The following is a 27,766-nucleotide window of genomic DNA, read 5'->3' as shown; positions in this document are numbered from 1 at the left end:
CAGCTGAGGGAGGAGCCGAGCGGGAGCACAAAGAAGAGCAGCCAAAAGGTCCTGGCGGTGGCTCGGCAATGGCGGGGGGGGCGAGAGCGGTTTGGGGGCCCCCCGTGAGAGCCGGGGGGGAACCCCGGTAGCCGTGGAGTGGGGAGAGCGGAGCGGGGCGATGGCGGAGCTGGGGGACCCCCGGCAGGCTGGAGGGGGGAGCAGGGAGAGGGAGGAGCCCTGGGAGCCCCGGGAGGCTGCAAGGGGGGTCCCGGAGAAGGGGGAGCCTGGGCAGTGGGGACCCCTGGGATCTCCAGGCCAAGAAAGTGGAGAAGGCGGAGAGGGAGAACGTCTGGGAGCCCAGCACCCTGAAGCAGAGAGTGAGGGGAGAAGAGACCCCTGGGACCCCCAAAAGCCCCGGCATCCCTAAGCGGGACCCCCAGCAGCCCAGAGAGGGGAGAGCCCAGAAGGTAAAGGTGCGAAGAGGAGAGAGGGGAAACTTTTGGGATGGTTTTTTTGAGCTGAATGTTCATATTTTAGAGTATTTTTTTTGCTGACACCTGATCTTTTGCAAATTTGCGGGCAGTTTGTGTGGGGTTTTTTTCCCAAATCTTGTTGTTTTGTTTTTTTCTGGGCTTAATGTTGGTGTTTTGGAGGTTTTCAGGGGCACAGGATGCCAGGTGAGTTCCAGAGATGGACTTGGGCAACACACTCACCCCCTTTTCCCCCCCCCCCAGCAGGATTTCTGCTTCCCAAAGCTTGGGTGGATGGAGGAGGAGGCTGCGAGGAAGAGGAAGATGCCGCGGGCCCCCCAGGCAGGTGAGGAGGAAGTCAGTGCCCCTTTGGGTCGGTCTTTTGTGGCCGTCCTGCCAGGGCCGGAGTTGGGGGGATGTCCTTGGGCTTCCCTGTGGGCTGGAGGCAAATCCCCTGCCTGTCCTTCCTTCCTGCCCCAGGCCCCGAGGTGAGGCCGGAGAGCGCGGAGGACAAATCCCGGCGGCAGAGCCTGGTGGGAGAGGCCGTTTTGAAGGGCTCCCCGGCACAGGAAGGCAGCGGGGAGGAAAAGGGCCGGAGATGCCCCCGCAGGAGGGGCTCCAAAGCCAGCCCAGGGGGCTGTGAGGAGGAAAGAGCCAGCGTGTGCCGGGAAGGCGGCCGGAGCTTGAGGCGGAGCTGCGAGCTGGTGGTCCCTGAGCAGCCTCCCAGCAGGGAAAAGCCCTTCAGGTGTTTGGAATGTGGAAAGAGCTTCAGCCAGAGAACCACCCTCCTGAGGCACCAGCTCATCCACACTGGGGAACGGCCCTACATGTGTGGGGAGTGTGGGAAGAGCTTCAGTGACAACTCCAACCTCCGCAAGCACCGTCGCATCCACAGTGGGGAACGGCCCTACACGTGTGGGGAGTGTGGGAAGAGCTTCAGTCAGAGCTCCACCTTCCACAACCACCGTCGCATCCACAGTGGGGAACAGCCCTACACGTGTGGGGAATGTGGGAAGAGCTTCAGGAAGAGCTCCAACCTGCTCCGACACCAGATGATCCACAGTGGGGAAGGCCCTACACGTGTGCAGAGTGTGGGAAGAGCTTCAGGGACAGCTCCAGCCTTTGCAAACACCGTTGCATCCACACTAGGGAATGGCCCTACAAGTGCTTGGAATGTGGGAAGAGCTTCAGCACAAGCCCCAAGCTGCTCAGCCACCAGCACATCCCCACTGGGGAACAGCCCTACACGTGTAGGGAATGTGGGACAGCTCCACCCTCTACACCCACCGTCGCCTCCACATCAGGGAGAGGCCCTTCCACTGTGGGGAGTGTGGGAAGAGCTTCACGCAGAGCTCTTCCTTGACCTCCCACCAACGGACCCACCGGTAAGAGAAGCCCCGAGTGCCCCGACTGCGGGAAGAGCTTCGGCCGCTGCTCCAACTCCATCAGCCATGGGAGGACCCGCGTTGGATGATCCACAGGGACCCCCGTTGGGCACAGGCCTGGTGTGCTGGTTTTAAGGTAAACCAGCAGGGGAAATGTCAGCGGTGACACCTGGAATGGGATGGAACACCTGGAAAGGGAATGAGAATGCCTGGAATGGGAATGGGGACATAAAGAATGGGGTGGGGACAATAGCAATGGGATGGGAACACCAGGAATGGAAATGGGAAGACCTGGAATGGGAATGGGGACATTGGGAGCAGACTGGGGACCCTAGGAATGGGAATGGGGGCAGCAGGAATGGGAGTGGGGACACGTGGAATGGGAAGGGAACACCTGGAATGGGAATGGGAACACCTGGAATGGAAATGGAGACACCTGGAATGGGAATGGGAACACCTGGAATGGAAATGGGAACACCTGGAATTGAAATGGAGACACCTGGAATGGGAACACCTGGAATGGGAATGGAGACACCTGGAATGGAAATGGGGACACCAGGAATGGGAATGGGAACACCTGGAATGGGAATGGGGACATCAGGAATGGGAATGGGGTCACCTGGGCTGGGAATGGGAACATTGGGAATGGGAACATTGGGAATGGGAACATTGGGAGCAGGTTGGGGACACCAGGAAGGGGAATGGGAACACCTGGGATTGGAATGGGGGCACCTGGAATGGGAATAGGGAAAACAGAGGTGGGATGGGAAAACCTGGAATGGGAATGGGGACAATAGGAATGGGAATGGAGACACCTGGAATGGGAACACCAAGAACTGGGAATGGGGAAAACAGAAGTGGGATGGGAACACCAGGAACGGGAGGAGGGACAATAGGAATGGGAATGGGGACACCTAGAATGGGATTGAACACCTGGAAAGGGAATTGGAACATGTGGAATGGGAATGGGAACACCTGGAATGGGAATGAGAATGCCTGGAATGGGAATGGGGACATGAGGAATGGGATGGGGACAATAGCAATGGGATGGAAACACCAGGAATGGAAATGGGAACACCTGGAATGGGAATGGGGACATTGGGAGCAGACTGGGGACACTAGGAATGGGAATGGGGGCAGCAGGAATGGGAATGGGGACACGTGGAATGGGAAGGGAACACCTGGAATGGGAATGGGAACACCTGGAATGGAAATGGGGACACCAGGAATGGAAATGGGAACACCTGGAATTGAAATGGAGACACCTGGAATGGGAACACCTGGAATGGGAATGGAGACACCTGGAATAGAAATAGGGACACCAGGAATGGGAATGGGAACGCCAAGAACTGGGAATGGAGACACCTGGAATGGGAACATTGGGAATGGGAATGGGGACACCTGGAATGGGATGGGAACAACTAGAATGGGATGGGAACACCTGGAACAGGAATGCAAACCCGTGGAATGGGAATGGGAACACCCGGGCCCGGGCTGTGTCCCTGGTGAAACAGGAGGCCAGGCCCAAAAGAGTTCACTAAGAAATTTGGGCCTGCTAACAAGCTCCCAACAGCCAAGACCATCTGTGCTCGTTCTGTTCTACTGACTGGAGCAAAGCTTCAGAGAATAGTACAGGAACATGTCCTAGGCCTAGAGGGGATAAATTAGAGAGACAGCAGGATCAGGGAGACATTGGAATAGGAGGAATAGGGCAGGAGCCAGGGCTTTTTCCAAGCTTCAGTGAGCGGGTCAAGAAGAATGGAAGAGAAGGAAGGTCAAGCTGAGGAAGATGAGTTGAAGCCCCCAGAGCCATGGAGGAAGAGTGGAAGTCCCCTCAGGATTGAGGGCCAAGAGAAGCACCGCCCCAAGCCCCACCTGAGCTCCACCTATACTCCGCCTATTATTAATATGCAGAGATAGATGTTGGAATCACTTGAATATGCATTTAATCACAGCTGAAGATTGTATAAAAATGCTGATTTTGTGTGAAGCCTTGGAGCAAGTTTGTCCAGCGCGAGCTGGCTTGCTCCCAACGTTGAATAAACAAATACCTTGCTGCTTAAAGATAAAAAAGTCTCTGAGCAGTTTCTCGGACCGATTTTTCGGATTCAGCGCCCAGTCAGTCCCAGGAGGATCCCAGTCACTCCTGGTCTCTCCCAGTTGCTCCCAGTTTCCTCCATGTGGTCCCCCTCATTCCCAGTTGCCCCCAGAAGCTTCCAGCATGATCCCAGTTGCTCACAGCCACTTCCAGTCATCCCCAGTGCACTCCCAGTTGCTCCCAGGATGATCCCAATCACCTCCTGCATGATCCCACTCACTGCTGGTATGATCCCAGTATGACCCCAGTCACCCTCAGTGTGGTCTCAGTTGCTCCCAGCATGGGCCAAGCTGCTCCCACTGTGATCCCCGTATGATCCCAGTTGCTCCCAGTTGCCCCTAGCACAGATCCTGTCACTCCAAGTATGATCTCGGTCTTGCCTCCTGACAGTCCCAGTCAATCCCAGTTGCTTCTCTTGTAAATCCAGTCACTCAGTTCCTTCCAGTTGCCCCCAGTCTGGTCCTAATTCCCCTTCATGTAGTCCCAGTCACTCCCAGTACAGTCCCAATCCCCCCCACCATGGTTGCAGACACTCCCAGTATATCCCAGTAGTGCCCTCAGCATGCTCGTAGTCCTTCCCAGTCACTCCCAGATGCCCCAGTAACTTTCCAGTTTCCAGCAGTATGATCCCAGTGACTCCAAGGCACTCCCACTATATCCTGTGTGGCCTCCAGTTGCTCCCAGTAGCCCTCAGTGTGGTCCCAGTTGCTCCCAGTATGATCCCTGTTGCTCCAGTTCTGGTCCTGGAGGGTCCCAGTGTGCTCAGATCCTACTCCTACAGGACCCTGCTGGGTCCCAGTCCTGGTCCCGGTGTATCCTGGTGTCCCGGTCCATCCCAGTCAGTCCCAGTCCATCCCATTCCATCCCAGTCCATCCCAGCCCATCCCAATCCATCCCAGTCCATCCCAGTCCATCCCAGTCTGTCCCAGTCCATCCCAGTCCGTCCCAGTCCCTTCCCAGCAGCCGCCGCCGTTTCCCGGGTCCTGCCCCCCCGCCCCCCCAAGATGCTGACGGGGGTCGGGGCTCCGTCTTTGCCTTCGTCTCCCTGGGCCTGCCTGGAATGAAGGGGCCGCTGGGACACTGCGGGACCTCCTGAAACCAAAGGAACCCTGGGAGAATTTGGATACTCCGGGAATCAAGGCACAATTGGGACACTGCAGGGCCCTATGGAAAAAAAGGAACCTTGTGACACTGCGGAATTCATGGAATCCAGGGGCCTTTGTGACAGGGGGGCCTCATGGAACCAAAGGAAGCCTGAGGTGTTTCAGAAGGTCATGGAATCAAGGGGCCACTGGGACACTGCAGGGCCTCTGGGAATTAAAGGAACACTGGGACACTGGGGCAGGACATCCCCCCTGCAATGGCACCAAGACAATGCCCCATTTGCAAAGGGGTCAGTGCTGAGCTGAGAGGGGGCCAGGACAAGGCAGGAGATGTTGGACCCCAGACTGGTTTGACCCCAAATGAAGCCCCTGATGGTGAGGGAACCCCAGGAGTCCAAGGACTGTCAGTCCATGGGTTTCTACCAGAAAGGGCCAGTCCCCTTTGCCAGGGGCAGGTTCTTCCAACAGAACCCTTCTTGGGGGGTGTGTGGAGATTCCTGCCTTGGCTGGGGACCCCCCAAGGTCACTGCTGGAGGTTGAGAGCAGAGATCTCCCCACGAGCGCTGGTCTGGGGGAGTTCCATCCATCTCTAATTAAGAATTATTGCTTGTTTGCCACCTTCAGTAGAATTGCTTCAACAATTGCTTTAGTGTAGTGCCCTGTCCTACCTTATCCTGTACTACTGGTAGTTTTGCTGTGTATGTTGTGTAGTAAATAATTCTGGTTTAGTCCTTTTGTCTGATCATTATTAGTAATAAGTAGTTCACTGATCTAAATATATCTGCTTTTCCATCATTAAAACCTGTGGGACAAAACTGGTTCAATCTCATCTCTATAATTCCTTAAATTCAAACCACTGGCATAACCCAAGGCTGAGATTGGATCCAGCTGCCCCCAGGCTCCTCTGGGAGCAGGAGTTTAGAAAGCCAGGGAGTCCATTCTGCACCTCGGGACTCCAGGGCAGGACTTCTCCAATCAATTTTGTCTAAGCCTTGAACTCCCCCTGCCACAGAGGGGATGGGGAAAGGGGAGCAGGAAAGGGGAGAAAAGGTGGGAAAAAGGGGGGGTGGGACCCCTTCAGCTGAGGGGCTGAAGGGGTGGGACCCCCACAGGGAGCACAGGGAAGTTGTGGTTTAGTGCGACAATAGGAGAGGGGTGGGAGAGAAGGGAAAAGTGGTGGGCTGAGACCCCCAAAACTGAGTGTGAGGGGTGTTGGGACCCCAAAGTTATTGGGAGAGGGGTGGGAGCCCCAAACTGAGTGCAGGGGGGATGTGGAGGTTGTTGGAACCATAGGAAAGGGGTGGGAGAGGGGCAGAAAAGGGGGGTGGAACAGCAGGAAGAGGAGTCCCATGGGGGTCCCTTGGTGTCCCCATCACTTGAGCTCTGGAGCAGTTCCCTGGGGCTCTGGGAGGGTCCCCAAACCTTCTCTCCATCCCTGGGGGCCTGATGGAGGGGGTTCCCCTCCACCCAACAGCCAGTGCTGCAGTGGCCACGGGGGAAAAGGTGGGAAAAGGGGGGTCTGGGGTGGCCCCTGAGCTCCCACCCTGCTGTGGGGTATCACAGCCAGCAGGGCTTCCCCAGAGGAAAGGCCTGTTGATCAAACCTGAGTTACTTTATGACAACATCACCCCCTGGCTGATCAAGGGAAGGCAGTTGATGGGACCTTTTTGGGTTTCAGTGGAGCTTCCCACAGTGTCTGTGCCCAGATCCCTCTGGACAAAGTGTCCAGCCCAGAGCTGGATAAACACACCCTGTGCTGGGCCAGCAATGGGCTCCCGGGTCGGGCACAGAGGGTGGCAGTGACTGGGGGGACATCAGATGGGGGTCACTAGGGGGGTTCCCCAGGGCTCCATCTGGGCCCTGTGCTCTCCAACATCTCCATCCATGACTTGGGCGCAGCACTGGAAGGGACACGGAGCAAGTTTGCAGATGACCCCAACCTGGGAGGAGCTGCTGAGTCCCTGGAGGGCAGGGAGGCCCTGCAGAGAGACCTGGACAGATGCCAGGGCTGGGAATCACCACCCATGGAAGTTCAACAAGGGGCAGTGCCAGATTCTGCCCCTGGGATGGGGCAACCCCAGATGTGGGGACAGAGTGGGAATGAGAGGCTGGAGAGCAGTGCTGGGAAAGGGCCCTGGGGGTCCTGGGGGTGCCCACTTGGCCAGGAGTCAGCAGTGCCCTGGCAGCCAGGAGGGACAACCCTGTCCCGGGGGCATCAGGCCCAGCATGGCCGGGCCAGGGAGGGGATTGTCCCGCTCTGCTCTGCCCTGGGGCGGCCTCACCTCAATAGTGGGGCACTCTGGGGGGACACAATGGAAGGAAGAGATTGAGCCAGTAGAGAGTGTCCAAAGGAGGCCCCCAGGATGGGGAAGGCTCTGCAGGGGAAGCCTTAGGAGGAGCAGCTCAGGGCACTTGGGGTGTTCAGCTGCACAAGAGGAGACTGAAGGGAGACCTCATGGCAGTTCCAACTTCCTCAGGAGGGGTAGAGGAGGGGCAGGCCCTGAGCTCTGCTCTGGGGGGACCAGGGACAGCCCCCAGGGAATGGCCTTGAGTTGGGTCAGGGCAGGGTCAGGTTGGATGTTAGAAAGAGGTTCTTCCCCCCCAGGGTGGTTGGCACTGAACAGGCTCCCCAGGGCAGTGGGCACAGCACCAAGGCTGACAGAGCTCCAGGAGAGTTTGGATGATCCTCTGGGGCACAGGCTGTGACTCTTGGGGATGGGCCTGGGCAGGGCTGAGGGTTGGACTTGATGATCCCTCTGGGGTCCCTATGAACTCGCACATTCTTTCATTCTGGGATTCTGTAACACCCCACCTTTGCCTGCTTTGCTGCTTCTGTGAACCACGAGTTCCTTCCTTGATTGTTTCTTTCCTTTCCTTGGCTGGTTTCTCTCCATTGCAGTTGGTTACACAGATATTTTCTAGGGCACATTCTGGACAACCACTGCTGGTTCAGTTGTGTCTCAGAGCCCGAGATCAGCCTTATGGAGCTAAAGGAACCCTGGGACACTGCGGAACCTCATGGGATCAAGGGACCATCGTGACACTGCAGGACCTCATGGAATTAAAGGAACCCAGGGGCCACTGTGGAGCCTCATGGAACAAAGTTGCCAGTGTGACATGTGGGGCCTCATGGAATTAAAGGAGCCCTGAGACCTTTGGTACCCTCATGGAATCCAGTGGCCTTTGTGACCCTGCGGAACCTCATGGAATCAAAGGGCCACTGTGACACTGCAAAACCTCATGGAACCAAGGGACCATTCCAGAATCACAGAATCAACGAGGGGGGAAAAGACCTCTGAGCTCATGGAGTCCAAGCCATGACCCAACCCCACCCTGTCAACTAGACCATGGCCCTGAGAGCCACATCCAGTCTTTTCTGAAACACCTCCAGGGACGGTGACTCCACCCCCTCCCTGGGCAGCCCATTCCAACACCCAGTCTCCCCTTCTGGGAAGAACTTGAGCCTCCTGTCTGACCTAAACCTCCCCTGGTGCAGCTTTAGGCTGTGCCCTCTTGTCCCACTGCTGGTTGCCTGGGAGAACAGACCGACCCCCCCCGGGTTCCCCCTCCTGTCAGGGAGTTGTAGAGAGTGAGAAGGTCCCCCCTGAGCCTCCTTCTGCCCAGGCTCAGCAAGCCCAGCTCCCTCAGCTGCTCCTCACAGCACTTGTGCTCCAGAGCCTTCAGCAGCCCCAGTGCCCTTCTCCAGACACACTCCAGCACCTCAACATCTTCCCCAAAGTTAGGGGCCCAGAACTGGGCCCAGCACTCGAGGTATGGCCTCAGCAGGGCCGAGCCCAGGGGCAGAATCCCTGCCCTGAAGGCAGCTCCCTGCAATCAGCTCTGCTGCAGCCCTGCAGGGCCATTCTGCTCCTTGTCCTGTAGCTCCACCATTCCCTGCTCCCTGCAGCCCTGGTTCCCTCAGCCTTCCCCTGCCCAGCCAGACCCCCTTGTCTGGCAGCAAGAGAGCAGCCCTGGGCAGCCCAGGGATTGTCTGGGGCTCAGAGCTGTCTGCCACAGCCTCCAGCATCTCCTGGCTTGCCTGTGCCCAGCCCTGCTGCCCTGCCAGAAGATCCCACGGTGTTTTCACTTGCAATGGAATGGGGGACCTGCTCCCAGGCTTTGCAGGCCCTTCTGTCCCTTCATCACCCACCTGATGATTCAACCAAGGCTCTGTGGGATGATTGTCAGTGTTCCTGAATCACGGCATGTGCCCACCCAAAGACATTTTCAGCATCTCTGTCCTGCCTTGAGATCAGCTTCTCCTCCAGCACAGCCCCTCAGGGGCTGCAGAGACCCCCCGACAGCAAAGGCCTCTCCTGCCAGGGCTGCAGAGACCAACCCAGCTTTTCCCTGGCCTGGGGGGAAGCGTTTCCCCTTTCTGGGCTGTCCCATTGCCATCTGCCCCTCCAGCACGTCTCTGCTCCAGCCCAGCACTTGCACACATCGGCTCCAGGCACTCGGTGCTGCTGCTGGGAACGAGATCATTTTCTGATTCTTTTAAATGAATGGTGTTCATTAACTTGTTAGTTAATTGCTTTAGTGAATCATAACCAGAATATTCATCCTAAACAGTGGGTTAGTCTTAAGTCACTCTTAGCCAGCACTTAGCAAAGTTTGTCATCACCTGCTCTTGTGGGAACAGGCTTGGGAAAATTATTGCAACTCTGAGTTTTGCTAAACTAGCCCTGATCTGCTTCAGTGAACAAAGCCTGGGGAGAGAGATGGATTGCTGAAACTGGACACAAGGAATGCAGAATTTACAGACCACAAGGACATTGTGCAGGAACTAGAAGACAAAGAAGAGGTTAACAAAGACCATACAATAGGTGTTGGAAACTCCCTACCTGGGAAAAGGATAATAAAAAGCCTGAAAAATGGGGACTATATATATATATATATCTATATATATATATATATCGTGAGGAGTGAGAAGTCAATAACCAATAGAGGATAGAATACTAAATACTGAAGAGGATGATGTAATTGGGAATTGATGCCCTTTAAATTCTTTCTTTGCTAAACACATATAAATAAGTGAAAAGGCTGGGGGGCAGGGAGGGCTGGAGTTATCCCCCACACACCCCCTGACCAGAAGAAAGTGGTGCCTGACTCACTGATACAAAAAGACAGAGCTGGAGGGTTTCATTTTTCCCATTTGTGGCTGCAGCAGGAAGAGCAAAGTCTTCTCCTCTGGAAATGTTTCTTCCCTCAGGGTGTCTGGTGCACATTCCAGTGGGCACACAGGGGAATGCTGGGCTGGAATGTGTTTGTTTCCAGGTGGCCTGCACAGTGTCCCCTGGCACAGGGGTGGCCACGAGGCAGGGACCAAAGGGCAGGGAGGCCCTGCCCCGTGGCCAGAGCACAGGAGACACCGACTCTGAGCTCATCAGCAGGAGAGTAAAGACTTCATCCCAAAATTCTCACTGCTCCCTCCAGTAAGGTAGGAAAGCCACTGCTGGAAATGGGGGGCTCTTTTGGATTAGTTTCCTAAAAGACTTCAAGCTTCAAATCCTCTTTAAAAGTGGTCAGGAACAAGGGTCTCAGCCCTCTTGGGGCTGTGACAGACCAAGGGAACACAAAGGGTTGAGGAAATGCCCCTTTTGCGGGACAGAGATGATGCCCAAAGCTCAGAGGTGGGCTCCTGAAAGTTGGTGCCATTAACTGTCCTTGGGAAGGAAAGCCCCCAGCCCCAGTGTTTCAGGGGCAGGTGACAGGGTGCCCAGGGCAGGCAAAGGCCAGCAACAGGTTCCTGTGCTGGCCCCTTTTGGGTGGCAGCAATCCCTGACAGAGTCAGGCTGGCAGGTGGCATCCAAGGTTTGGAGGTGGCTCCCGGGGGGGATGACAGTCCCTTTCCTTGGGAAGGACAGCACCCAGCCCCAGTGCTGGGGGGCAGAGAAAAGGTTTCCCAGGGCAGGCAAAGGCCAGCAGCAGCTTTCTGTCCTGGCCCTTTTAGCATGGCAGCAATCCCCAGACATATCCAATTTGGGAAGTGCTATCCAAATTTTGGAGCTGGGCTCCTGGAAATGATGGCAGTCCATGTTTTTTCCAAGGAGAGCATTTGACCCCCATGCTGGCAGTGCAAGTGACTGACTGCTGAGGGTGTTGCCAAATGTTCTGACATTGTTGGGATCAATCAAACCCTCTAACACCCTGGGTTTAGTGTGACAAAGCAAGGCTTTACTTTCTTTGCTGGCTGTGTATGTGGCCAACAACAATGCTGCCTTCACACAGACAGCAGTACATCACTTTTGCACCCATTTACACATTTTTGACAAAGAAATTAATGTTCATTGGTGCCAAATGGCATCATTTCATTGTTCCATTTCATTCATTAGTATTTTAGCCACTCTTACTCTCTTGTTGCTTATGCTAATTAGTTCACACTTTCAGTCTTTTTAGCATCTTTTCCTCCAGTGGGCATTTTCCCCCACAAATGCTGAGCCTTTGTTCATCTTCCTCCTGACCTGCTGCTTTCTGCAGAAGGCCCTTGTTTCCAGATATGCAGGTTCAAGAACACATCTTTCTCTCCCAGGCTTTGTTCCCTGAAGCTTATCAAGGGTAACTCTCACAAAACTGACAGTTCTAGTGCTTTTCCCAAGCTGTGTTCTCTCCAAAGTAGCTTGTGAGGAATTGTTGCTGTGTGCTGGCTAAAGGTGATTTATGGCCTAACACCCCCTCTGTGATTAATGGAAACAACGAATCCAAAGGCAAAGTGGGCCCACGGAAAGATTAGGGAAGTTCTCTAATTTCCAGGAAGAGCCCCGTGCTACCCCCAGACTCTTGGCTGTGGCTCCTTGGGGCGAGTGTGTGATTGCCCCCGAAACTGGGACTCAAAGGTTCCCCTTTGCAATGGTGCCCGTCTGTGCCTGGTGCACTGGGAGAGGCCTGTGCCGAGGGCAGAGCTGGAGAGCCCCTGTGCTGCTCCAGGCCTGCAGAGCTGCCTCTTTGCCTGCAGCCCTTGCCAGCTGGGAGCGGGCAGGCCTGCGGGCTCCCTGCCTGCTCTCCAGCCTCTCCTGTGCCTCGGGCGCTCCAGCCCCGGCCCACTGGGGCTCCGCTGGCCTCGCTCCGTGGTGCCCGTGTCTCCTGCCCCTGGGCAGCCCCAGCCCACCCCGCTGGGCCATGGGCTGGCTTTGCCCACAGCCGGGAGCTTGGAGAGCCTGGGGGGAAAGCTTCTGCCAGGGGGGTCCTTCCCAGGCCTCCCGTCAAACCAGGCAGGGTCTCTCCTGGGAGCAGGAATTCTCCCTTGCTCAGCAATTTTCCAGGGCCTTTACAGTGGAAGTTTCTGGCAGGGGAGTTCCAAAATCAGGAAGTTTCTGAATGCTTTTCAGTTGGGGTAGTTGTCACATAAGTGTCCAGGTTTTGGAGAAGAGATGCTGAACAAGGGCCCTCTGTATCCAGCTGTAAATACTCTGCTCAACAGACAAGGTCAAGTAAAGTTCAAGCTCCAAACAAGCACCAGAGACCACCAAGAGGCCACCAGAAGACCCCCAGTGACCAAATAAGGACTTTGGAAGGACTTCAGAAGGACCTCTCTGAGCTAATTCCCATGGGTGTGATCTTTCTGAGGGAAGGAGTGAATATGTAAGACATTTGCTGGATATGTAGAATTGTGAGTAAATCTCAGCTGCCCTGGGGGAGAACGGGGCACACACCTGGTTGGGGGGAAGATCCTCCCATGGGTGAGGGGCTGATAACAAAGAATGGCTGCCCACTATTGCTCCCAAATTGAGCCTTGGGGGTTTCTTTTCTGCCCATTTACGGTCCCACCATGAGGAGACAAGTGCCCCTTGCAGCCCTGGGCCCTCACTGCCTCCTTGTCCCTGCTCAGCAGCCTGGGAGGTTGTCACAGGTTTACTTGTTCAAAAAAACCAGGCAGGGAATGTTTCTTTGCCCTGCATTGCTGTAAGGGGGGGATGTTGAACAGGAGAGGGGAGTTTTTGCCTTGGGTGATTGACCCACACAAAAGAACCAACCAGCAGACCCACATTCCAAGCTGAAGACCCTCCAAAGGCTGTGGAGGGGTGTGGGGTTTTTTTAACTCTCTCCTGAGAAATGGGAGGCACTGCCTGGAGGAGGCCACTTGCCCCTGCATGCTCCCAGTTGCTCCCAGTATGATCCCACTATGAGTCCAGTCACCCCCAAGGATCCCAGTAACTTCCAGACACTTCCAGTGGATTCAATGAATCCAGTTTGATCCCAGTCATCCCCAGTATGGTTGCAGTCCCTCTCACATACTCCCTGTATTATTGCAGTCACTCCCAGGATGATCCCAGTATGAGCCCAGCAGGGACCCAGCTGCTCCCAGTCTGATCCCAGTTGCCCCCAGTGTGGTTGCTCCAGGATGGATCAGGAATGGGGACCCCTCTGTGCCCCCCCCCTTGTGTCACCCTGTTCTGGGGGAGCTTTGGGGGGACATCTGCACCCCAACACGGCATCGAGCACATCCCAAAGTGTGCTGGGACCCCCTTAAACCACCCCACAGCCCCCAAGGAACCTCCAAACCCATCTAGGACTCCACCTAACCCTTTTTTGGGGGGACTTTCATGGACTCTGGTGTTACTGGGAGCCTCCCCTGGCTGCAGGCGAGGAGCTCTTGGGTGAGAGGGGGTGTTGGGAAGGGGGGGGTCGGTGAATCAGAGGGGATAAAAGGGGTGGTGGGACCCCAAAGTAAGTGGGAGGGGAGTGGGACCCCCCAAAAGTGGAGGGGGAGGGAGACTGAGAATTGGGGGATGATGGGAAAAAGGTGGGAGAGGTCAGAAGAGTGGGGAAAAGGGGAGGGTGGGACCCCCAAACTGAGCATGAGGGGGCTGGGGATTGGGGGAATGATGTGTAAGGGGTGGGAGAGGGGGGAAAAGTGGGGATTGGAAGCCAAAAGTGATCCTCTGGGGCCTGGTGATTGAGGGGACCATGGAAAAGTGGGAGGAACAGGGAGAGGGGTGGAAAAGGGGGGGTGGTCTGGAGGGATGGACAGTCCCATGAGAGTCTTTGGGCACTGGGGGTTGGGAAAGGGGGGTGGTCCCCCTGAGCTCCCAACTTCCTCTGGGCTGCTGGGGGCTGCTGGATCCAATCTCAGCCTTGCATTGTGCCAACAGTTGAAATTTAGAGCAATTCTAGAGGGGGGACTGAACCACGTTTGTCCCCCAGGCTTTAATGATGGCAAATCAGATCTATTGATAGAAAATGAATTATTTATTTTTGCAAATGATGACACAAAAGGTTTTAGTCAGAATTATTTAGTGAACAGTAGAAACACTAAAACTACCAGTAGTACAGGATAAGATAGGACAGGGCACTACACTAAAGCAATTGTTGAAGCAATTCTATTAAAGCTGGCAAACAAGCAATAATTCTTAATTAGAGATGGATGGAACTCCCCCATGAGCGCTCTGCTCTCAACCTCCAGCAGTGACCTTTGGGGGGGTCCCCAGCCAAGGCAGGAATCTCCACACACCCCCAAGAAGGGTTCTGTTGGAAGAACCTGCCCCTGGGAAAGGGGACTGATCCTTTCTGGTAGAAACCCATGGACTGACAGTCCTTGGACTCCAGGGGTTCCCTCACCATCAGGGGCTTCATTTGGGGTCAAACCAGTCTGGGGTCCAACATCTCCTGGCTTTTCCTGGCCTCCTCTCAGCTCAGCACTGACCCCTTTGCAAATGGGGCATTGTCTTGGTGCCATTGCAGGGGGGATGTCCTGCCCCAGTGTCCCAGTGTTCCTTTAATTGCCAGAGGCCCTGCAGTGTCCCAGTGTCCCCTTGATTCCATGACCTTCTGAAACACCTCAGGCTTCCTTTGGTTCCATGAGGCCCCCCTGTCACAAAGGCCCCTGGATTCCATGAATTCCGCAGTGTCACAAGGTTCCTTTTTTTCCATGGGGCCCTGCAGTGTCCCAATTGTGCCTTGATTCCAGGAGTATCCAAATTCTCCCAGGGTTCCTTTGGTTTCAGGAGGTCCCGCAGTGTCCCAGCGGCCCCTTCATTCCAGGCAGGCCCAGGGAGACGAAGGCAAAGACGGAGCCCCGACCCCCGTCAGCATCTTGGGGGGGCGGGGGGGCAGGACCCGGGAAACGGCGGCGGCTGCTGGGAAGGGACTGGGATGGACTGGGATGGACTGGGATGGACGGGGATGGACTGGGATGGACTGGAATGGACTGGGACGGACTGGGATGGACTGGGATGGACTGGGATGGACTGGGATGGACTGGGACGGACTGGAACGGACTGGGATGGACTGGGACAGACTGGGACAGACTGGGATGGACTGGGACACCAAGATACACCGGGACCAGGACTGGGACCCAGCAGGACCCCCCGGGAGCAGGATCTGAGCACACTGGGACCCTCCAGGACCAGAAATGGGGCAACAGGGATCATATTGTAGGCAACTGGGACCACACTGAGGGCTACTGGGAGCAACTGGAGGCCACATAGGATATAGTGGGAGTGCCTTGGAGTCACTGGGATCATACTGGTGGAAACTGGAATGTTACTGGGGCATCTGGGAGTGACTGGGAAGGACTATGAGCATGCTGAGGGCTCTACTGGGATATACTGGGAGTGTCTGCAACCATGGTGGGGGTAACTGGGACTGTACTGGGAGTGACTGGGACTACGTGAAGGGGAATTAGGACCAGGCTGGGGGCAACTGGAAGGAACCGTGATTGATTGGATCTACAATAGAAGCAACTGGGATTGAGTGGGACTGTCAGAAGGGAGGACCGGGATCACACTTGGAGTGACTGGATCTGTGCTAGGGGCAACTGGGAGCAACTGGGACCATACTGGGATCACAGTGGGAGCAGCTTGGTCCATGCGGGGAGCAACTGAGACCACACTGAGGGTGACTGGGATCATACCGGGATCATATCAAGAGTGAGTGGGATCATGCAGGAGGTGATTGGGATCATACTGGGAGCAACTGGGAGTGCACTGGGGATGACTGGAAGTGGCTGTGAGCAACTGGGATCATGCTGGAAACTTCTGGGGGCAACTGGGAATGAGTGGGACCACATGGAGGAAACTGGGAGCAACTGGGAGAGACCAGGAGTGACTGGGATCATCCTGGGACTGACTGGGCGCTGAATCCGAAAAATCGGTCCGAGAAACTGCTCAGAGACTTTTTTATCTTTAAGCAGCAAGGTATTTGTTTATTCAACGTTGGGAGCAAGCCAGCTCGTGCTGGACAAACTTGCTCCAAGGCTTCACACAAAATCAGCATTTTTATACAATCTTCAGCTGGGACTAAATGCATATTCAAGTGATTCCAACATCTATCTCTGCATATTAATAATAGGTGGAGTATAGGTGGAGCTCAGGCGGGGCTTGGGGCGGTGCTTCTCTTGGCCCTCAATCCTGAGGGGACTTCCACTCTTCCTCCATGGCTCTGGGGGCTTCAACTCATCTTCCTCAGCTTGACCTTCCTTCTCTTCCATTCTTCTTGACCCGCTCCCTGAAGCTTGGAAAAAGCCCTGGCTCCCGGCCTATTCCTCCTCTTCCAATGTCTCCCTGATCCTGCTGTCTCTCTAATTTATCCCCTCTAGGCCCAGGACATGTTCCTGTACTATTCTCTGAAGCTTTGCTCCAGTCAGTAGAACAGAACGAGCACAGATGGTCTTGGCTGTTGGGAGCTTGTTAGCAGGCCCAAATTTCTTAGTGAACTCTTTTGGGCCTGGCCTCCTGTTTCACCAGGGACACAGCCCGGGCCCGGGTGTTCCCATTCCCATTCCACGGGTTTGCATTCCTGTTCCAGGTGTTCCCATCCCATTCTAGTTGTTCCCATCCCATTCCAGTTGTTCCCATCCCATTCCAGGTGTCCCCATTCCCATTCCAGGAGTTCCCATTCCCATTCCACGTGAACCAATTTCCATTCCAGGTGTTCCCATCCCACCTCTGTTTTCCCTATTCCCATTCCAGGTGTTCCCATTCCGGGTGTCCGCATTCCAATTCCTGGTGTCCCCAGTCTGCTCCCAATGTTTCCATTCCCATTCCAGGTGTTCCCATCCCAGTTCCTGGTGTCTCCATTCCAATTCCTGGTGTCCCCATTCCCATTCCTGGTGTCCCTAACCTGCTCCCAGTGTCTCCATCCCTCTCCCCGGTGTCCCCATTCCCAATCCAGGTGCCTCCATTACCAGTTCCTGATGTCTGCATTCCCATTCCTGTTGTTCCCAGTCTACTTCCAATGTTCCCATTCCCATTCCAGGTGTTCCCATTCCCATTCCCCTTGTCCCCATTTTTATTCTTGGTTCCCAGAGAGGAATTGCCAGATGCCGGAGCAGGAGCCAGAATTTATTGCCCAAAGCAGGAGATTTTCACACCAAAATTAACCCCCGGTGATGTCACCACTGTCCCTGTGATGTCATCGATGTCCCTGTGATGTCACCACTGTCATTTCCCCTGCTGGTTTACCATTAAACCAGCACACCAGGTCTGTGCCCAACGGGGGTCCCTGTGGATCATCCAACGCGGGTCCTCCCATGGCTGATGGAGTTGGAGCAGCGGCCGAAGCTCTTCCCGCAGTCGGGGCACTCGGGGCTTCTCTTACCGGTGGGTCCGTTGGTGGGAGGTCAAGGAAGAGCTCTGCGTGAAGCTCTTCCCACACTCCCCACAGTGGAAGGGCCTCTCCCTGATGTGGAGGCGACGGTGGGTGTAGAGGGTGGAGCTGTCCCACATTCCCTAGACGTGTAGGGCTGTTCCCCAGTGTGGATGTGCTGGTGGCTGAGCAGCTTGGTGCTTCTGCTAAAGCTCTTCCCACATTCCAAACACTTGTAGGGCCATTCCCTGGTGTGGATGCAACGGTGTTTGCAAAGGATGGAGCTGTCCCTGAAGCTCTTCCCACACTCTGCACACGTGTAGGGCCTTTCCCACTGTGGATCATCTGGTGTCGGAGCAGGTTGGAGCTCTGAGTGAAGCTCTTCCCACACTCCCCACACATGTAGGGCCTTTCCCCACTGTGGATCATCTGGTGTCGGAGCAGGGTGGAGATCCGATTGAAGTTCTTCCCACGTTCCTCACACATGTAGGGCCTTTCCCCACTGTGGATCATCTGGTGTCGGAGCAGGGTGGAGGTCCGTTTGAAGCTCTTCCCACACTCCCCACATGTGTAGGGCCTTTCCCCACTGTGGATGCGACAGTGCTTGCAGAGGTTGGAGTTGTCACTGAAGCTCTTCCCACACTGCCCACACGTGTAGGGCCGTTCCCCAGTGTGGATGTGCTGGTGCCTCTGGAGGTTGGTTCTCTTGCTGAAGCTCTTCCCACATTCCAAACACCTGAACGGCTTTTCCCTGCTGGGAGGCTGCTCAGGGACCACCAGTTCGCAGCTCCGCCTCAAGCTCCGGCCGCCTTCCCGGCACACGCTGGCTCTTTCCTCCTCACAGCCCCCTGGGCTGGCTTTGCAGCCCCTCCTGCGGGCGCATCTCCGGCCCTTTTCCTCCCTGCTGCCTTCCTGCGCCGGGAAGCCCTTCAAAACGGCCTCTCCCACCAGGCTCTGCCGCCGGGATTTGTCCTCCGCGCTCTCCGGCCTCACCTCGGGGCCTGGGGCAGGAAGCAACAAGGACACGCAGGGGATTTACCTCCGGTCCACAGGGAAACCCAAGGACATCCCCCCAACTCCGGCCCCGGCAGGACGGCCCCAAAAGACCGACCCAAAGGGGCACTGACTTCCTCCTCACCTGCCTGGGGGGCCCGCGGCATCTTCCTCTTCCTCCTCCATCCGCTAAATCTTTGGGAAGCAAAAATCCTGATGGGGGGAAAACAAGGTGTGAGTGCGTTGCCTTGGGGGTTCCTCCTGCCCAAGTCCAGCTCTAGGACTCAGTGGGCATCTTGTGTCCATAAAATCCCCCAAAACACCAACATTCAGCCCAAAATCCCCTCCCAGGAGTTCCCCCTCTCTGCTCTCTGGGGTTTGGGGGGTCCCCCCTGTCTGGCCTGATGGCACTTCTGCCTGCATTGGGGGTCCCCCTTCTCCGGGCTGCCGGGGGTCCCGCAGCTCCGGGGGGTTCCCACTCTCCGGGGTCCCCTTTAGTGTTGCCAGGGGGGTCCCAGGGCTCACTTCTCCCCACTCTGCCTCCCGGGGCCGGCCGGCCCTCCTCTCTCGCCTCCCACCCTTGCAAACCTCTTGGCGCTCTCGGCTCCCACCCCGCCTCAAGGCCCCCCCTCCTCTCCACACTCCAAGGCCTTCCCCCTCTCTGGGACCCCCGCTTAAGGGGCCCGGCGCTCCCTCTCTGCTCCCCCCCCCTCCAGCATTCCGGGGGTCCCCCAGCTCCGGGATCGCCCCTCTCCGCTCTCCCCACTCCGCGGCTACCGGGGTTCCCCCCCGGCTCTCACGGGGGGCCCCCAAACCGCTCTCGCCCCCTCCGCCATTGCCGAGCGACCGCCAGGACCTTTTGGCTGCTCTTCTTTGTGCTCCCGCTCGGCTCCTCCCTCGGCTGGGCCGCCGCTTTTGGCGGGTTTCCTCCTCTGGGATCCGCCCCCTGCAGCCCTTCCCCCCCTGGCCCAGCCTCCTTGGGCCCCCTTGGGCCCCCCTTGGGCCCCCCTTGCCCAATAAGTCAGATTATACAGACAAGCAATTGGTTTTAATCCACAAAACCCAAATGTAGAACCCAGCACCCTGGGCCATGAACAAAGTGCTGTTCCTTGGGTCCCCCCCGAGTCCAAAGTAAAGGGAGAGGGAAAAACCTTCTGGTGGGAGAGCTGTTGCAGTCTGGTCAAAAGTGGTGGTTGCAGTCCAGTTCAGGATGGTGGTCTCAGGCTGGTTGAGAGCAGTGAGCTGCAGTCCTCCTCTGGATCCCACGAGTGGGAAAAAGGTTCCGAAACTCCAGGTTTATATATTCTCCAGTTCAGGCAGGAATGCCCAGTCCTCCCCTCAGAGCGGGGAATTCCATAAAAGGATGCTTAGTTCTTCCCTCAGAGCGGGGAATTCCATAGAAGGCTATGAGGATACTCAGAGTAGGGAATTCCATAAAAGGGTATGAGGACAGGAACACCCCCCACCTCGCAGGCCCCCTCCCCTCCTCCCTGCCCCCTGACAACAGTTCCTGGGAAAATGGCATGGAAGGCCATAGAATCCACAGTTTTGGGCTACACCCATCCAGTGATGAATCGGTCCCAGCTGTTCTAACTTGGACAGAAGTCCAGGGTGGGCTCAGGTGGAATTGTGGACTGGGATCAGGGCTGGATTCTGGAGTGGGGTTGGGGTGGGATGGATGGATTGGGATTGGGGTGGGATGGATGGAGCAGGATCAGGAGGGAATCTGGAGCAGTTCCTACTCTCCCTGGGTTCCACAGCCAGATCCATCCCCTGGGATGGGAACAGGGACAGGGTGACTCCTTTCCCCGCTCTCATCCCAGCAGGAATCACAGCCTGAGCGATCCTGGAGCTGGATCCGCCCCTTCCCTCTCCCTGCGGAAAGGCAGGAGCTGCTGGCAGAGCTCATCCCGCTGCTCCCACCCACCCCGGCCCCCCTGCGGCTCTTCCCAATGGATCAACTTCCTGCTTTTTCCTGTGTGAAACCCAGGACCACAATTATTCCTGAGGCTTTAATTTGGGTGTGAAAATCTCCTGCTTTGGGCAATAAATCCTGGCTCCCTCCTCCGGCTCCCTCTGTGGGAACCAGGAATGGGAATGGTGAGAGGGGGCTTGGATGGGGACACTGGGAACAGGCTGGGGACAGCAGGAATGGGAATGGGGACTTCAGGACTGGGATGGGAACACTGGGAATGGGGATGTGGAAGACCAGGATGGGAACAAGGGGGACAGGAACAGGGACACTGGGAGCAGGCTGGGCATTACCAGCAGGAATGGGAATGGGGACTTGGGGGACCAGGATGGGGACACTGGGAACAAGTTGGAGTCACCAGAAGTTGGGAATGGGGATACCAAGAGCAGGTTGGGGACACCAGGAACAGGGAATGGGAACACCAGGAGACAATGGGGAAAGGGATGGGGACACCAGGAACAGGATGGGAAGACCAGCTGAAGGTTGCGGACAACAGGAACTGGGAATGGGGACATCAGGAGTTGGGAATGGCAACACCAGGAATGGGAATGGGGACATGGGGGACCAGGATGGGGTCACGACAAACAGGTTGGACATTACCAGCAACTGGTAATGGGAACACCAGGAGCGGGAATGGGAATGTGGGGGACCAGGATGGGGACACTGGGGACAGGAACGGGGACACTGGGAGCAGGCTGGGCATTACCAGCAATGGGAATGGGCACGGCAGGAACGGGAATGGGCACAGCAGGAACTCTGTGTCTCTGCTGCCCCCCGGGCTGTGCCTTGGAGCCCTGACAGCTCCTGCAGGTCGCAGCTTTCCCAAGGCCTGGCAGCCCTCGCTGCCGTTGCCGGTCCTGCAGCGCCGGGCGGGACGCGCTGCGGATCCCGCCGGGCTCCGGCGCTGCCACGGAACCCGCCGGCACCGTCAGCCCGCACGGCACCCACGGCAAGGGGCACCACGGCCGGGCAGCTGCTCCCCACGGCATCGCCAGCCCACAGCACCCGGCAGCTCCCATTGACTCACTGCAGCAGGAGAGCAGCAAAGCCTGGCAGCAAACTCCCAGGGCAATTCTAGGGGCCAAAGGGACGCTTCCAGCAGCATTCCGGACTTGAGTATTCCCGCAGAATTCCTTCTCCAGCTCTGCAGCCTCTCCTGCTGTTCCAGGACTGTCGGGTTTACACTGCCCTCCTGCTGCTCCTGGCTCAGGGCTCGCCAGGTTCAGTGCCCCCTCGGCAGTCCCGGACAAAAGGAGGGCACTGCTCTGCTCTGCTTTCTGCTGCTGAACATCTTCATTCTCCTCCTCGCAAGGACCCACAACTCTCCCGCTTTACAAAGAGCAGCAGCACTTGGCAGGCCCGGCAGGATCTTCCCCACAAAGGCCGTGGCACTGCCCTGTGCTCGTCCTGCCACAGGAGCTCAAGGCTTCTGCACAGCACAACTTCCCAGCAGTGACCTCCCTGCTCCAGAGGGATGAGGAGCCTCTGCTGAACTGCAGAGATTCACACACTGCAACCACTGCACTGCCTGCATTTCCTGCCATTCTGCAGCACTTGGGCATCTACTGTGGCTCTTCCTGCTGTTTAAGAAGGAGGTTTGCAAGCTCTGGGAACTGGATGGAGTTTTGTTCCAGCTGCCAGTTAAGGAAGTTTTCAACCTGTTACACAATACATGCAATGAAAACTCCAGTGATTTAAGAACTTGGACTCCAGCAGAACTGTTGGATTATTTATTTCATCAGGAAAAATATACCAGGAAATAAAGCCATCCCTTAATATATGGAAGTCAAATGAACTCATTTAGGTAAATAAATAGGCTGTAAAAGGGAAATTACTGAGTTTTATATATGGATACATTAGAGAAGGGAGCAGGATACAATGCTTGGGATGCTCCTGGGAATACTAGTCCAGAAATGTCGTAGTACAGAGCATTAGACTCCACAACAGAATCCTGCCAAGTAATTATATCCACATAGGAAAGGAAATTGTTGGCAATCCTGACCTGGCTTTTGGAGGTATCAGGAGCTCCTAAAAAACAAAGATCTTAAACTGAAAACTTTATTCAAGTAGCTGAATCTACCCAGCACAGGGCCTTCTACAGCTCATGGTGAGCTTTTTTTCAAGGCAGAAAACCCCAAACAGGCACAATCTTCCACTCCAAAGTCTCACCCAACTGCCTTCATCTCATCCCTGCCCTCCCCCAAGAAGATTCCACCAGCCAAGCCCAGGGCACTCCAAGGGAAACCCTTGGGTGACCCTGTCTGGTGTTCCCTGGGCACTGAGGGAAGAAGAGAAGTTTATCAAGGTGCCAAATGCCCACGGAGATCTTGGAAATCAGCTCTCCAGGATGCTTTGCAGGCCTTCTCAGTCAGCTTGAGCTCTTCAAACACACTTGTGCTCAGTGTTTTCTCTGAAAGGGTCACTATGGTCTGAAGGGTCAAACTCAGAAGTGTCTGAACCTGCAGACAGTCCTTCCTCCCGGGCAGAGATGCAGCTGCTTGGGAATGTTATTCCCTGCTGGCAGCTTCCCACAGAGCTGTGGGCACACATTCTCCAGGCAGCTCACTGAATGCAGAGTTTCCTTCCAACCTGGAGTCTTTGCTCTACAACATCTCTGCCAGGTGGCACTGTGTGATTGCAGGCTGGTTCTCCTGGCTCTGCTTGTGTCCTGCTCTCCTTGGAAAGCACCATGTCCATAAAGATCCAGATGATGATCCTGATCTCAAAGAGAATCAATAAAATATCATTAAACAGGCATAAAATGTCGAGAATCGATCAATGCAATGCCAGATCTATCTGAAAATAGACACAAATACAGTGTTGTGGAGCTCCTGGCTGGCCTTTCCCAGCCGTGTGGGGGGTAGGAAGCCCTGGGGCCTCACTTCTCCTGCCCCCTAATTAGGAGCAATTTCTTAGGCTAATTAACCACGGAGTCATTTGTCTCTGAGCTGCTTTGTTCCTCTGCCAGGCACAGGCCAGCCCGGGCTCCGCAGGCTGCAGGGCTGCTGCGTCCTGTCAGTGCTCAACACCTCGGATTTATTTGCCCCAAAAGGGAAAACGGCCCCGAATCCCGTGGGCCGAGCGCAGGAGGGGACAGAGTTCTGGCACAAAACTCCACCCGCCGGGTTTGCCCAGCCCGGGAAGAACCAAGGGCCCCGCAGTGAGGTGGGACCCCCCAGCAGCCCTTGTGTGCCGTGCCCAGCTGAAGCCCTCCCTGGGGCGCTCGGGGCTGGCTGGGCACACTGGGAGCGCTGGGAAGGGCCCCGGCTCGGGGCGGGGGCGGCGGGTGCCCAGCAGTGACTGAGGGGAAGGGCCTTCACAGGGACCCCCCGCGCCCCTCGCTGCCCACGGGAAGGGTTTTTGGTCCCTCTGAGCGATTTGGCGGCGTTTCTGGGCTCGGCGGGGCCGGGCAGGCGGCAGCGGGACACGCGGGGCCCGGGCCGTGCGGCGGAGCCGGGTGGGAACTGCGGGGCGGCCCCAGCGGGGCCCGAGGGCGGAGCGGAGCCGGTTGGGAACGACCCCCGATCCCCCCGGGGCCAGGTCTGATGCCGGGAAAAGCACCACTGATAAGAAGGAGTATCTTGGCCAGCCCCCAGAGCTGGGAAGCATTCCAGAAGAAGAAACTATTTTTTCAGGCCTGTGACCAGAAAAGGATAATTTGGAGAAGGGATGTTCCCCAAAGGGCCACCAGAGACCCTCAAGAGACCCCTACTCTGATGTAAATGAGTTCTGAGAACTGATTCAAATGTGTAAGAGAATCTGTGGGAGTATTTAGTATATATGCATGAGTTTGGAGAAATGTAATGCACATGTATTAGTTACATCCACAGAAACCAGGGTGTGAGACAGCCCAGTGTGGGGGTGATGGGAGGAGAACCCCCGACCCCCCACCCCCGCACCCAGTGCTGAAAAAAATAAAACCGCTTTCTAATCCTGACATTCCAGTGACAGAGAGTTTTATTCCCGTTCGGTGACAGTCCCAGTTGCTCCCAGTATGATCCCTGTTGCCCCAGTTCTGGTCCCGAGGGATCCCAGTCCTGGTCCCGGTGTATCCCAGTGTCCCAGTCCATCCCAGTCCGTCCCAGTCCCTTCCCAGCAGCCGCCGCCGTTTCCCGGGTCCTGCCCCCCCCGCCCCCCCAGAGCTGCCGCCGGACGCCGCCCCCCCAAGATGCTGACGGGGGTCGGGGCTCCGTCTTTGGCTTCGTCTCCCTGGGCTGGGGCTCGGCCTCCGCCCGCGGGAGGAGCTGAGGGGGGTCCCCGGGGGTCGTGTGTCCCCCCCCGGAGCGTGTGTGCCCCCCCGGGACCCCCATTCCGGGGGGAGCCCCCCTTTCCCTTGAGCCCGGGCTCCCCTTGAATCCCTGGTCCTGGGCACTGAGACCCCCATGCATCTCCTTCCCCAGCTCTGGGACCCCCCTGCACCCCCGTATCCAGCTCCACAACCCCTGCAATCCCTTTCCGAGCCCCTGCATCCCCCTGTGCAGGGGGGGCTGCAGGGCTTTGGGGGGTCTCACCAGGGCTTTGCCCCAGGACACCCTGCCTCGGGCTCTGGGGGTGGGGGGTGACGGGTGCTCTCGAGCCCCCCCTTTTTTCCGCACCCCTTCCCCACCCCCATTCTGGATCTGCCATTCCAGAGCCGTGGGGGGGCCTCGCCGCAGCCCCCCCGCTGTCCCCGCTGTCCCCTCGGGGCCCTGACGGCCGCCCTGGCGCTGTCCCTCGGGCTGCCCGGGGAGTTGCCCCCACGGGCTCTTGGGGCAGGGCTGGAGGGTCCCGCTGCCCCTCTGCTGTGTTCAAGCACCTGAGGAACAGGGAGCAAACCCCCAGATCGGGTTTCCCAGCTGCAAAGCTCGGCGGGGCTGCCCCACCAGGAGGAATTTGGGGCTCGAGGACAGGAACAAAACACGGCATCAATTAAACCTTATTAAAAATTCAAGCACTGGGAAAGGAAAAAAATCATCCTTTGGGGTCTTCCCTTTGCAGACACAGACAGAGGGTTCTCACCTGGGCAAGTACCAGCCTGGTAATAATTTTATTTACACTAGTGATGCCAACAACACCTGCTGGGCATTGATGGAGGGGGGTTATATAGTTTTAGTAAGTATAGAAACACTTTGCAGTTGCCAGTGACTCAACAGCAGCTTCCACAGGTATTTTCGTCTCTGTCAGTTGATCCTTGGTCTGGTGTTTTGACTATTTTTCCTTATAAATATTTCACAAATCACTCCTATGGAACCAGTTTTGCTTTGCTGAGGAGAGCTGTGACTGCTGGGCCCTTGGGGGATTATGAGCTTTTTGTGTTTTTATTTGAGGAGCACAGGAGCATCCAGGCAAAGCCCCAGGAGGGAGCAGGACCTGCCCAGACCCCGGGAGCTCAGGCTGTTGTCCCAGCTCAGCTCGTGGCAGGAGGAGCTGAGGGTGCCCCTGTCCCCTCTGTGCCCCCCAGGGGTGGCAAAAGCCCCTCGGGAGGCAGGTCCAGAGGCACCATCCCCTGTCCCGGGGGCTCCCCGAGCTGCCCTGCACAGGGTGGGCACATGGGGGGTGGGCTCAGGTGGGTCTGAAGGGCCGTCCAGCACCTTGGGGGGTGACCTGGGGGGCTGGGACTGAAAACCCCTCGGAGCTGTGCAAGTCCTTGAGACAACGAGCTCCTGCTTTTTTAATGAACAACCTGAAGAACAACCCAAGTAGAATCCTATTTTTGTTCTCCAAATTTCAGAGAAAGTCACAGACTTCCATTGGGGCCAGGAAGGACAATTCCTGTGCCTAAAGCCCCTCTGAGTGGCCCCACAACCAGCAGTGCTGATGAGACCCTTGGAGCTCTCTGGGGCCACAGCAGCTGCAGGGACTCTGCTCCAGCACGGGCTGCCCACGGGCTCACATCCTTCTTTGTGGGCATCCCCTGCTCCGCCGTGGGCTCCTCCTTGGGCTGCAGGGGAATCTCAGCTCCAGGCCTGGGGCACCTCCTGCCCCTCCTCCTGCATTGCCCTGGGGGTCTGCAGAGCTGTTCCTCTCCCCTATTCCCACTCTGCTCCTCTCTGCACCCAATTCCATCTGCACAAGGTTTTTTTCCTCCTTAAATACATTATGCCCAAGGCCCCAATACACTGCCCAACATGGATCACCAGGAATGTTGGTCACCAGGTCTGTGCCCAACGGGGGTCCCTGTGGATCATCCAATGCAGGTCCTCCCATGGCTGATGGAGTTGGAGCAGCGGCCGAAGCTCTTCCCGCAGTCGGGGCACTCGGGGCTTCCATTACTGGTGGGTCCGTTGGTGGTAGGTCAAGGCAGAGCTGTTGGTGAAGCTCCTCTCACACTCGTCACACTTGTAGGGCTTCTCCCCGGTGTGGATGCGACGGTGGATGACGAGGTGGGAGTTGCGTTTGAAGCCCTTCCCGCAGTCGCTGCAGCGGAAGGGCCTCTCCCCCGTGTGTATCTGCTCATGCATGAGGAGATGGGAGCTGGTTCTAAACCTCTTTCCACATTCCGGGCACTTGTAGGGCCGTTCCCCACTGTGGATCTTCTGGTGGTGGATCAGATCAGAGCTCTGGCTGAAGCTCTTCCCACATTCCAAGCACTTGTAGGGCCGTTCCCTGGAGTGCAGGCCCAGATGAGTGCGGAGGTTGAATCTCCGGTTGAAGCTCTTCCCACATTCCCCACAGGTGTAAGGTTGTTCTCCAGTGTGGATGAGCTGGTGGCGGATCAGGCAGGACTTCTGGCTGAAGCTGTTCCCACATTTCCCACACGTGTAGGGCTTTTCCCCACTGTGGATCACCTGGTGTCGGAGCAGGTGGGCGCTGTCACTGAAGCTCTTCCCACATTCCCTACACTTGTAGGGCCGTTCCCCACTGTGGATGTGCTGGTGCCTCAGGAGGTTGGTGCTCGTCCTGAAGCTCTTCCCACATTCTAAGCACCTGAAGTGCTCCTCTCTGCTGGGAGGCTGCTCAGGGACCACCAGCTCGCAGCTCCACCTCAAGCTCCGGCCGCCTTCCCGGCACACGCTGGCTCTTTCCTCCTCACAGCCCCCTGGGCTGGCTTTGCAGCCCCTCCTGCGGGGGCATCTCCGGCCCTTTTCCTCCCCGCTGCCTTCCTGCGCCGGGGAGCCCTTCAAAACGGCCTCTCCCACCAGGCTCTGCCGCCGGGATTTGTCCTCCGCGCTCTCCGGCCTCACCTCGGGGCCTGGGGCAGGAAGCAACAAGGACAGGCAGGGGATTTGCCTCTGGCCCACAGGGAAGCCCAAGGACAT

General features: G+C 56.7%; 2 protein-coding genes across 2 annotated transcripts in view; one reads left to right on the top strand and one right to left on the bottom strand.

Moving 5' to 3' along the window:
- The window catches only part of LOC135405759 (zinc finger protein OZF-like), a 37,012-nt gene extending 34,942 nt beyond the window's left edge, over positions 1-2,070 (top strand). The window contains exon 3 of the mRNA XM_064640338.1: positions 1,198-2,070. Within this exon, the coding sequence (XP_064496408.1) occupies positions 1,198-1,972 (775 nt within the window). The 3' untranslated portion in view covers positions 1,973-2,070. The remainder of the gene's footprint in view (positions 1-1,197) is intronic.
- A 23,465-nt stretch (positions 2,071-25,535) lies between these two features.
- Positions 25,536-27,766, bottom strand: LOC135405790 (zinc finger protein 239-like). Its single transcript, XM_064640391.1, has one exon. It carries the CDS (start codon positions 27,764-27,766, stop codon positions 26,777-26,779), a length of 990 nt encoding a protein of 329 aa, XP_064496461.1. The 3' UTR covers positions 25,536-26,776.

This window comes from Pseudopipra pipra, chromosome W (assembly GCF_036250125.1).
Source record: "Pseudopipra pipra isolate bDixPip1 chromosome W, bDixPip1.hap1, whole genome shotgun sequence".
Classification (NCBI taxonomy): domain Eukaryota; kingdom Metazoa; phylum Chordata; class Aves; order Passeriformes; family Pipridae; genus Pseudopipra; species Pseudopipra pipra.
Note: the sequence above shows the minus strand (reverse complement) of the source record. Positions and strands in the feature narration are given on the sequence as shown.